This window comes from Pseudorca crassidens, chromosome 9 (genome assembly GCF_039906515.1).
Source record: "Pseudorca crassidens isolate mPseCra1 chromosome 9, mPseCra1.hap1, whole genome shotgun sequence".
NCBI classification, from domain to species: Eukaryota; Metazoa; Chordata; class Mammalia; order Artiodactyla; family Delphinidae; genus Pseudorca; species Pseudorca crassidens.
The window spans coordinates 40911686-40923550 of NC_090304.1; the positions used below are offsets into that span (position 1 = coordinate 40911686).

General features: G+C 46.6%; 1 protein-coding gene across 2 annotated transcripts; it reads right to left on the bottom strand.

Moving 5' to 3' along the window:
- Positions 1–5221: 5221 nt before the first annotated feature.
- LOC137231278 (calcitonin) lies at positions 5222–10056 on the bottom strand. 2 transcript variants are annotated; one of them, XM_067751782.1, is made up of 5 exons: positions 9997–10056; positions 8818–8912; positions 8421–8552; positions 6280–6464; positions 5222–5678 (listed from the first exon to the last, which is right to left on the bottom strand). In XM_067751782.1, exons 2-4 carry the CDS (start codon positions 8901–8903, stop codon positions 6305–6307), a joined length of 378 nt encoding a protein of 125 aa, XP_067607883.1. In that variant the 5' UTR covers positions 8904–8912; positions 9997–10056; the 3' UTR covers positions 5222–5678; positions 6280–6304. The 2 variants fall into 2 exon arrangements, with proteins under 2 accessions (XP_067607883.1, XP_067607882.1); XM_067751781.1 differs by lacking the exons at positions 5222–5678; positions 6280–6464 and adding an exon at positions 6481–7541.
- Positions 10057–11865: the final 1809 nt, after the last annotated feature.

An 11865-nucleotide genomic window follows, 5' to 3' on the forward strand; every position in this document is an offset into this window, starting at 1 on the left:
GATGATCCAAGTCATATGTCATCAGGAAAATGTATATTAAAACAGCAGTGAGACACCACTACACATCTATTAGAATGGACAAAATCCAGAACACTGACAACACCAAATACTTGGCGAGAATGTGAAGTAGCAGAACACTTATCATTGCTGATGGGAATGCAAATGCTACCAGCCACTTTGGAAGGCTCTCTAGTAGTTTCTTACAAAACTAAACATACATTTAGCATATGATCCAGCAGTCGCGGTCCTTGGTATTTACCCAAACTAGTTGAAAACATATGTCCACATAAAAACCTGCACACAGATATTTATAGAAGCTTGATTTATAATTGCCAAAATTTGGAAGCAAACAACATGTCCTTCAGTAGATGAATGGATAAACTGTGGTACATTCAGACAATGGAATACTATTCAGTGCTAAAAAGAAATGCGCTACCAAGCCATGAAAAGACATGGTGGAAACGTAAGTGCATGTTACGAGGGGAAAGAAGCCAATCTCAAAAGGCCGCATGTTGTATGATTCCAACTATGTGACACTCTCGAAAAGGCAAAACCAGTGTTTGCCAGGGGAGTCAAGGGGAATATTGAACAGGCAGAGCACAAAAGATTTTTAGAGCAGTGAAATACTCTACATGCTATTATAATGATGGATATATATCATTATACTTTTGTCCAAATTCATAGTATGTACAATACCAAGAGTGAACTCCAAGGTATGCTATGGACTTTGGGTGACTATCATGTGTCAGTGTAGGTTCATCCTTGGTAAAAAAAAAAAAAATCTATATATCTATCTATCTATCTATATATATATAGATATAGAGATACATATATATAGTTCTGGTGAGTGATGTTGATAATGCGGGAAGCTGTGCATGTGTGAGGGCAGAGGGTATAGGAAAATCTCTGTCCCTTCCTCTCAATTTTTTGCAAACCTAAAACTGCTCTTATAAAAAGTTTTTATTTAAAAATATAACATAATATATAGTTTAGAACTATGTAAAATATGCACATAAAAGGAAGACAATAAAAACAAATCATAGTGGTTGAATTAAGCTTATTGAAATCTTCTTTCATATATTGATTTTTCAAAGTTTCTGAAATTAGTTTTTCTTACTTAAGCAATACAATTATGTTTATCACACTGAATGCAGTAACAAGCAAAATACACAATACCACGTGTAAACTATTTGGTAGTAATTGTCAAGAATGTAAACGTATATGGACAAAGATTAGAAGGTAATTGTAAAAATGAAAGACTTCTTAAGGAAAAAAATAGAGACACTTGCCAAATGACTCACCAATCCCACTCCAAGGTATTTACCCAAAAGAAATGGAATGTATTGTATTAGTTTCCTAGGGATGCCATAACAAATTACCACAAACTCAGTGGCTTCAAACAACAGAAATTTATTCTCTCATTCCAAAATCTAGGTGACAGAGAGCTGCACTCCCTCCAGAGACCCTGGGGGAGAATCCACTCCATGCCTCTTCTAGCTTCTGAGAGCTGCTGGCTGATTTGGCTTCCTCGGTTTATGACTCTCCCTACCTCTGTCTTCACATCATCTTCTCTTCTGCGTATCTTCCTCTTTGTGTATCTCTTATAAGAACACATCATTGGATTTAAGACCGACTTGGATAATCCAGGATGAGCTCATTTTAGGATCCTAATTTAATTACATCAGCAAAGATCCTTTTTCCAGATAAGGTAACATTCACAGTTTCCAGGGACGAAGACATGGGCATATCTTCTTGGGGGCCCCAGTTTGGCCCACTACACTTATCTTCACACAAATATCTATACACAAAAGTTTATAACAGCTCTATTCATAAATGCCCAAAACTGGAAGCAACCCAGGTGTCCTTCAGTGGATAAATGGATTAACAAACTATAGTACATCCCTGTAATGTAATAGTGCCCAACAATAAAAAGAAACAAACTATATACATGCAACAATATGGATAAATCTCAAATGCATTAGGTTAAGTAAAAGAAAATTCAGACAAAGTTACATATTGATTCCATGTATATGACATTCCAGAAAAGTCAGAAGAATCTGATTAGATGTTTTCCAAAGAAGACATACAAATGGCCAACAGGTACATGAAAAGGTGTTCAACATCACTAATCATCAGGGAAATGTAAATCAAAACCACGATGACATATCACCTCACACCTGTTAGAATGGCTATTATGAAAAAGACAAGAAAAAACAAACGTCAGCAAGGATGTGGAAAAAACTCAACACTTGTGCACTGTTGGTGGGAATGTAAATTGGTGCAGCCACTATGGAAAATATGTAGAGTTTCCTCAAAAAATTAAAAATCAAACTACTATATGATCTAGCAATTCCATTCCTGGGTATTTATCTGAAGGAAAGGAAATCGTTGTCTTGGAAAGATATCTGTACCCTCATGTTCATAGCAGCACATGGAAACAACCTAAGTGTGCATTGACGGATGACTAGATAAAGAAAATGTGATATATGGGTAGATATAGATATGGATATATAGACATTGGTGTATATAGAGAGTTTTATATATAATGGAATGTTATTCACTGTTAAAAAATGGAAATCCTGCCATTTGTTACAACATGGATGGACCTTGAGGGCATTATGTTAAGTGAAATAAGTCAGACAGAGAAAGACAAATACTGTATGATATCACTTATGTATGAAAAAAACCCAAAAACCGAACTCATAGAAACAGAGAACAGATCTGTGGTTGCCAGAGGTGAGGGTAGGGAGCTGCAAATGGGTGAAGGCAGTCAAGAAGTACAAACTTCCAGTTATAAGATAAAGAAGTCCTGGAGATGTAATGCACAGCATGGTGACTGTAGTTAACACTACTCTATTATCTATCTGAAAGTTGCCAAGAGAATAAATCTTAAAGTTCTCATCGCAAGAAAAAACATTGTAACTGTGTGTAGTGATGGACGAACTTACTGTGGTGATTTCACAATATACGCATATATCAAATCATTACACTGGACACCTAAAACTGATACAATGTCATATGTTAATTATATATCAATTTTAAAAGATAAATATTTTTAAAAACTATAGAGAGAGAACATAACAGTTGTTATCAGGGTTTAAAGACTGAGGGGGCAACTGACTGCAAAGGAGAAATGGGGGACTTCTGAGGAGTGATAAAACTGTTTTGTGCCTTTATTGTGATGGTGATTACATGACTCAAATGCACTGTCAAAACCCATTGAATTGTATGCCAAAAAAATGGCTTTTCTCTATAAAAATGTAAATATATATGCTTATAAAGAGATACTGGGGCTGGAACTCTGCAAACCACATTTTTCTTTGTCAGGTGGATCCCTGACAATTGGAGGTCCTCAAAGGAAACAAGAAGGCATGAAGAAGAAACTTGCTTCTTCTTATTTTGATTTCTGTCTCTGTCAGCATCACCCCCAGTTTCTCTACTCTGCCAGGGAAATTGGTTCCTGTTTGCAGTTTTGTGTTCTTTCCTACACTCCTAAAACAGTCTTGTTGCACCCCTTCAATGCGTGCTGCTCTTGCTTCAATACCAGCATCAGATGACCTTCCTTCTCAATGGTCTGAGAATTCTTCTTTAAGTTCCTAGATTCTAATTCCCTCACCACTTCCCCTCATTTTCCCAGCCCTGTGGATGGTAGCTGCTTCCTTTGGTTTTTATCTCTGCACTATTTCTTGTTTTCTTTTGCCTTTTCAGTACTCTATTGCCTACTTAGTCAATGTCTTAGAGTATACTTTCTGTTAAAATCACTGACGTGGTTTCTGTTCTATGGACTAGAAATTGACTGATAGAAAGCCCGGGTATTTCCTGTGCCCTATGAAGTCCTACATGATCTGTCTTCCTCATTACATCTCTGACCTCATCTTCCACTTTTCTTTCCCCTTTCCCACTCTCACTCACAAGAAATACAATTGATAAAGGAGCATGTTAAACCTCACCACAAGGGTGTAGCCATCAAAATTCAGAATATGGGAAACTCCATTAGACAAATAACTTAGTCTCTCCAACAAATAAATTGCAGGAGGGAAAAAAAAGATAGAGGTGAAACCTCTAGATGGGAAGTGCCTTAAAACGTATCAACCAGCAGCAAAGTGAAGACCTAATTTAAGCCCTGATTTATATTTATATATTTATATACATAATATATATAATTTATATAAGATTAATATATATGATATCATATATCTAATATATAAGGTAATTGAGGGATTTGAACTATTTAATTGTTAAATGGAATTTTGGTTATATTTAAAAGTCCTTCCCATTTGGAGATACAAGGGGAAATATTTATGGATATATTGGGTGGTAGGGGAGGTCTGGGGGAAGAAGATGGCTCATAGATGTAATAACATTGGCCGCAAATTGATCCTTCTTGAAGCCAAATGTCTTAGTCCATTCAGGCTACTGTAACAAAATACCGCAAACTGGGTGGCTTATAAACAACATATATTTAGTTCTTACAGTTCTGGAGGCTGGGAAGTTCAAGACCAGGGTACCTACAGATTCAATATCTGGTGGGGTACCACTTCCTCATTCACAGCAAATTTCTCACTGTAAATTTATATGCAGAAGGAGCAAGGGAGTTCTCTCAGGCCTCCTTTATAAGGGCACTAATCCCATTCATGAGGGGACTAACCTTGTGACCTAATCACCTCCCCAAGGCCCCACCTCCTAACTTTGGGGGTTAGGGTTCAACATATAAATTTGGGGAGGGACACAAACATGCAGCCTATAGCACCAAGTAATGGGTAGAAGGGATTCATTTTATTATATAAAGACTAGGTTGTTTGTATGTTTTAAATTTTCCATTTGTCTTCAAAAATCTGAGGGTCTACCATGTGAGGCAGCTAGGTCAAAGAATGGCTCACAGGTCTCTGGAAAACAACAGGAGCCATTGTTGAAAAGCATACACTGCAGTGGTTTCAACTGTAACCTCTGGAAATCAGCACCTGTGTTTGCCACTGTCTATTTGTGTGACCTTGGACTTCACTTCTCCATGCCTCTGTTTCCCTACATGTAAAGTGGAAATGATAATGGGGTCTAGCCCTGTGGAGTTGTCCTGAAGAGTAACTGAATTAATAGGTATAAAGCACTACCTTGGAACATCATCTGGCCCATAGTCATCCCTCAAAATATGTCTATTATTATTATTATTGCTATCAAATAGGAAGACAATTTGAAATGAACCAACCGGGTCTTGAAACAAGTGTATCCAAAATATGTCTTTAATCTTAATGAAGTCCACAAATGGCACAATATTGACATTTCTTTAAACAAATTATACAACCATGTTCTTAGACAATAAAGCATAGCATCACCATTACCATGTGTCCCCAGAGGCCATAGAGGCAGTGATTTAATGTCCCCCTAAGATTTGCCAGAGCTGCCATGGTCAACAGGACAGCTTTCAAAGAACCAATTTGCTACCAGATAAGCTAATGAGAGATGCCATCACATTTACTGCACAAAGAATCAAATATAAAAAAGATGCACAAGAAATATGGAATTAGCTTATTTTGCATTCAGTTTCATTCCTTTCAAGTGACAAAGGTGCTTTTTTTTTGATATCTATTAGGATGCAAACATGTATATCTTCCTTGGGGCCTCCTCACCAAGTTGTTGTCAACAGAAGTTAATAGAAGTGGTGAGTTCAGCTTCCTGGTAACCTGAGATGAAAAAGAAATAAAATAAAAAAGAAGAAGAGGAGGAGGAAGAGGAAAAGAAGAAGAAAGAGAATTAGGAGAATCAGAAGGACAAGAAGAAAATAATCACAATTCTTACTGAAAGAACACAAATTTATAAAAGTGCTTCTTCAACTGAACACTATTTATAAATTATGGATATGAGATGTAAGCAAGCTTTGAAGGCAAATGATAAGCAAACAATTCAATGGTAACTATTAATATTAGCGGTAGTATTATGATTATAGCCCTCTGGTCTGAATCTGTGAATACTGATCAAGAGTTGAGTACTTTCTGAAACTGGGTTCATTAATGACAAGTGGCCCGGGCTAAGATTTGCAAGGCCCTACCTTTCTAAATACAGCAAGTTTTTTTTTTTTTCTCTCTTCTCAGAAAGATGACACTGCATCTCTGCAGCCTGTCCTAGTGCTCTGATTTCAAGCTGAGTTGTAGAAGGAACTCACTAACTCAAGAAGAATAATGTAAGTGGAGAGAAGGGATCTGCAGCTAGGTCCAGTGGGTTTCAAAATGTGGGTCCTAACCTCCAAATCCCTTCCCCTCCCATCTGACAGTACAAGGCAATCACCTTCTTCCCAGAGTCATTGCACTGCTCAGGCCTGAAGGTCCCTGCGGCGCCGGCCAAAGGCTTCAGACCCCACATCGGTGGGCACGAAGTTGCTCTTCACCACACCCCCAGATCTGCTCAGCAAGCCTGCCAGCCGATGGGTCACACAGGTGGCGGTGTTGCAGGACCTCTTCTGGGCAGTGATGCTGCTTTGCAGGATGGAGAAAAAGAGAAGGCCTGCCAGTGAGAGGCTGGGGCAGGAGCCTACCCCATAAGGCCTTCATAAAGAGAATTGTAGCTCTTTGACACACCACTTAAGAATAGGTGTTTCTCCTAAATGCAGTTATCAAAGCTGTTAGGGCAAATGGCCTGGCGGCCTTTGCTAGAAGCCCTGCCCAAAGATTTTCACAAAAAAATCCAGTTCTAAGCCACGTGGCAAGTGCTAAAACCCTATACTTATCACTCCTTACATATGCCCACCCCAACATGTAAGGAGCATATAGACGCCATACCCTAGCCACGAGCACCAACAAAACCACTTTCCATAGAAAAATGAAAATTCCCTGAAGTCTTACCTGGAAGAGGCTCAGAGCACAGGGTTTGCAGCATCATCCCCCAGAAATGCTTACCTGCTCCTCAGCACACCTGTTCTCATTGCTGGAGCTGGTTCACAGGGACCCTCACCAAGCCCTGCATCCTACTACCCTAAGGCTAAGGCTACTTTCAAGCATAGGCCCTGGGCACTCTCAGGCCTGGGACAGGGACCAGAATAATGACCACCAAAGTGCAAATCCTTTTAGAAAATAGGTTTATTCATCAATGATGAGGCATGAGGGATGAAGCAGGAATTGGACGGCTCTGCCCATGACATTCTCTGGTATCTCAGAAGCTTCCCTCACTCTCTTATCTCTAACCTTGTCTGTGAGTCCTGCTCTCTTTCTTTCCATCCTGTGGTCCCCAGCATTCTCTGTCATAAGCAAAGCTACCAATACCAGCTTGAAGAGCAATCCAGGCAAAATCTGCATGCATTAACTTCATCCATGGGAGCAAGAAAGGAAATCAGGAAGGAGTGAGTGGAAGGAGTTCACTTGGCATCTTGGGGCACCCCAAAATGGGAGGAGCGGTCCCTCTCCAAGCTGCTGGCTATGTCACTTTTCTTGCCAGGTGTTTCAGGCCCGAAGCCCATGCCAGAGAATCTATGAAAGTTGTTCAGGTCCTTCCAGTACGCGCTCAGCACACAGGTACTCAGATTACTGCACCGCTTAGCTCTGGAGCCATCCAGGCTGCAGGGAAAAGACATGCCAGACAAAACCATGCACCAGAGCTGCCCCTGAGGGCAGTCATGCAGAAGGTTAGACCCAGGAGGGGGTGCCTGGAGCAGAGAGACGAGAGGGGCAGGCAGGAGGGTGGCTCACGCATCCTCCATTAGGAGAACTCAGCGGTTCGCTGAGCCAGGGCAGTGCGGGGAAGGGCTGTGGTGGGGAAGGGGTGACCTTTTCTGGCATTCCACATGCTGCTCAGTCCTTCATGCTCTGCAGAGAGGTTCTCAGGGTGAATGCAAGTGCAACATGTGACTCTGCTGGTGTGAGCTCCAAGCTCAGGGTGCACAGGGAGGTGCGACTGGGGAGGGGTGTCTGGCCCCATGAGAACATGCACATCTCCACAGATTCTACACATCTAAAGGCCCCGGACCTACCTCAGACACTGCTCTACCTGACCCCACCCTCTGCAAGGCCTTTGGCTTCACCTTGCAAATGTGCAATGAAGGTGCCTTGCAGGTGTGAAAGAACAACACACACAGGTTACATTTCTAAGACATCCAGAGCTATAACAGCCCATCCCCTGGCTTCACACTTACCAGTCCTAACTCATCCAGTGCTGGGTGTTCTCCTCAGTCGGGCAAGACCAATTCCCAGAGTAAGTGATTCCACACCTCCCCATTTCATTTCCTAACAGCTTTCAGGAATGGATCTTTTTAATGTGTCTAACCACAGTCCCTCCAGTTGCATGTGGACCTCTGTCTTCCACGTAGGCTGAGAATGACTGAGTCCCAGGTCCTGGCGAACAGGGACAATCTGCTGAACTCTTGGCCCGATGCGGTCTCTCCTACCTCTCTGGGATATGTCCTCGTGAATATGCCAGGGCTGGGTGCTGAGCCTTACCTGGAGTCCTCCGTCTCCTGCTCCAGCTCATTGGTCTTGCTCTGCACATAGGCCTTCACCAGTGCAGCCAGCAGGAGGCGCCCTTCCTTCTCACTGAGTGCCCCGGGATCTGGGAGGGTCTCCAAAGCAGACCTGGAGAGAGGAAGTACACCCAACACAGACTCTAAGTCCCTGCCTGCCTCCTTCCCAGGATAAGCAGCCAGGCTTCCTGGTCTCCGTGGCTTATCCCTGAGGATGTGGCTCTCCTGACTCCCAGCCCACAGGGCTCAAGCCCAGTGTACACCTGAGGGTGTTGATTCACTGTGAGCCTCCCGCTGCTGTGACTTCAGAGGCACAGAACCGCCTGATCCCAGGGGCAGTGGAAGGGGAATGCTCTCGTGGCTTCAGGCTGTCTCACCTGAGTGGTGTTGCCTCGAGACTGCCTGCCTGGCACAGGACCAAGATGCTGAAAGCCAGGAAGGGGGAGGACTTCCCGAAGCCCATGATGCCTCTCTGTAAAGGGAGAATGACGTTACCACTGCACCAAGACCAAGCACCGCCTGGAGCCCACAGACCCAAGTTCCAGTCCGGCCCGGCCTCTGCCACAACTGCCTTGAGAATTCGGGCAGGTTACCCCGCCTCCCCACGGCTCAGTTCGGTTCATTTGCCAGATGGGCTGCTTTGAATCTCAAAATATACATTACACTGAATCGCATGGTACAGCAGAAACAGGTGTCCTGGGGTGAGGGTGGGGGATTCCGGTTTTGTCCCGTGGAAAGCCAGGAAGAAGCCATGCACATGCACATAAATCCACACCTTCTGCCCTATGCAGAAACCAAGCGAGAACCCACCCTTGCTGTGGACTGTGCCTGTCTTCATAGGGACTGAGAAATCTAGGACCACCTTCACCTCCTCTGGACTTTGCCACCAACAGTTGGGAAAGGAAGGCAGTAAGGGTAAACTGGAAAGGAGCGCTAATCTCTCAGTCTGTGGGTTTGGGTTGGGGATCATTTAACGTGCCGGTTACTGGAGTCTCTCGGTTCTGCCCGAACAGCCAGCCTCTGCTGAAGCGCAGTTTAGCAGCAGGTGCTGGGCGCCAGCTCAATGTTCTGGCCGGCTGACTGCACTGCCCCAAGCCCGCGCCAATGCCCCAGGGACGCTTGCAGGCTGGAGGCGCCTCAGAGGAAGTTTCAGGGCTCAACCGTCCTGAGAACCAAACGTGATCCCTCGGGACACAGACTGCTCAGGGCACTCCCAGACCAAACTCGGGAAGAATCCTGCACGCAAAGGACTGGCACAAATGCAGGGGCTGCAGACCCAGGAAGGCTAGGAAGCTAGGGCTGGGCTCACGGAACTTCCAGCGCCCAGGCGAAGCCCTGGGGATGCTTGCGGTTCCACTGGAGCTAGTTAGAAGAAAACGAGCTGACAGCCCCAGTCTCCTGTCTTCTTCCAAGGGGAGAGACGGCTAGCAGCACCTGGCTATAGGTGGGCCGGGATGGCCGTGAGAAGCAAAGAGAGGCAGGCAGGCAGATGGGGCAAATTAGATGAACTATGCAGAGGCTGGTAATTAAGAGTGAGCAGAGTGGGAAGTTCTCACCTGGCGATTCGAGTTTCAGGAGAGCGCGAGATGCGGGTCCACCCGGATGGACAAAACGCCTGCTGTGGGCGTCTTCCCCGCGGAGCTCTCTGCTCTTATGCCACTGATGGGGGGCGGGGAGGTCCCCACGAGCCCGCGCGGCCAATCCAAAGTGGCCAGGAGCGACCCAGCTCCGATTGCGTCATTGCTCGCGCTCCGCACACCAGTCCACTAGGGAGGGGAACCATCCGCTCTGGCTGTCACTCGCAATGAGGTCATTGCTTGGGCAGCGGGAGGGCTCGGAGAGAGCGGAGAGACTTCGACGTCCAGAAAGTGGGAGGAAATTGTGTAGAGTTTGGTGTCACCGACAGTGAGGGGCCAGAGTTTCTCTCACTTTCTTTGTGCCTGAACTCCGGCCTTGCACTCCCTCCAGCCACTCCAGTAGGGACTCCGGCCTGGTCCCTTAGATTCTGAAGGGATCTCAGATGAAATAGACCACGGTGGAAGAAGGGGATGGTGGGGGGAAAAGGCCCTTAAAAAATTGATCCCTCTGGACCAACTGGGGTGATCTGGGATATCCTCCACTCCGTCCTCTCCTTCAACAGCGCCCTGGCGCCCAGGGCCCCGCAAAGTTGGTTTGCTGCCAGTCTGGCAACCTAGCCTCTTTCTTCTCGCTTCTCTGGGACGGGTAGGAGTGAAAGAGAGGACTCGCACTGTCTGCGCAGAGGGCTAGGCATTCCTCTCGTGCTCCCGAATTCTCGACTGCGGGTTCTGCATCCCCCACTCTAACCGGGGATCCTGCGCTGCGGCGCTGGAGTTGGTTTACACAGCTGTCCGGCGCCTCTGCCTTCTGTTTTCCAAGCTGCTGGGCCAGGACGCCTGTGTCCGGGTTTCCACCTGTCTCGCCCTACACCCCAGCCCCACTTCCCTGAAGCCCTTGATTGCAGAGCTGTCCGGGGTCAGCGCCTACCAACGGGGCAACCTTTGGACTTTCACACACGCGCCACTCGCAGCCACAGGCCGGCGGGTGCGCGTCCAGCGGTCACCTACCTGGACCCCAGCCACACGCTCTCCTTTCGCACTCACACACAGACACTCCGCAGATCGCCAGCACTCGCTGCAGCAGATGCGCCCTCACCAGCTGTTCGCAAAGGAGGGAGCTCGCATCCACCCATACCGACCTCGCCCAGATCCGAAAGCAGCCCCCCGAGTTTCTGCTTTCAGAAACAGGCAAGTTTTATATGCACAGGGGTACACACTGTCCCCCAAGCACGGACATAGACACAAGCACAGGCACGCGCACGGACTCTGCCTTTCCCTTTTTCCTTACGGAAAGCCGGGTCTGGAGTCCGCGCGGCGGGCGCCCGCGACACCAGGGAGCTGGGAGAAGATCCCAGCTCTGGCTGAAGGGGCGTACAGTGTCATGGGGGTAGAGGCAGTGCGGAAGAAGTGAAGGAGCGCAACCACCTTCAGGCCCTCAGGCTAGCCCTGCTGAACGTGGTAGCTGCGACCCCAAGTGCTCCCGCCGGGCCCTCCTGAGCTCGCGAAGCCTCTCCGGAAGCCTCGCCCAGGGGTGCGGGGCAGGGAGCGAAGCCAGAGGCTGGCGGAATGTCCGCAGCTGGTGACGACCGTTTGTGCAGGTCATAAGGGAGCTCAGGGGACGTCTGTCTAGGCCCTCCGGGTCTTATTTTCTGTGGCAGAACCCCTCTTGCGGGCCGAAGACGGCCCTCCAGCACCTGGGCAACCGACACTCCAGGTCACAGCCCCAAAGAATCCTGGCCGCCAAACCGGGCGACTCTTGCCGGGCCTGCTACCCCGGCGGGCAGAAGGCACAGAGGCTGCTTGACCCGGAGTCTCCCCTACCCCCGGGAACGCTGCGCCGCGCCGAGA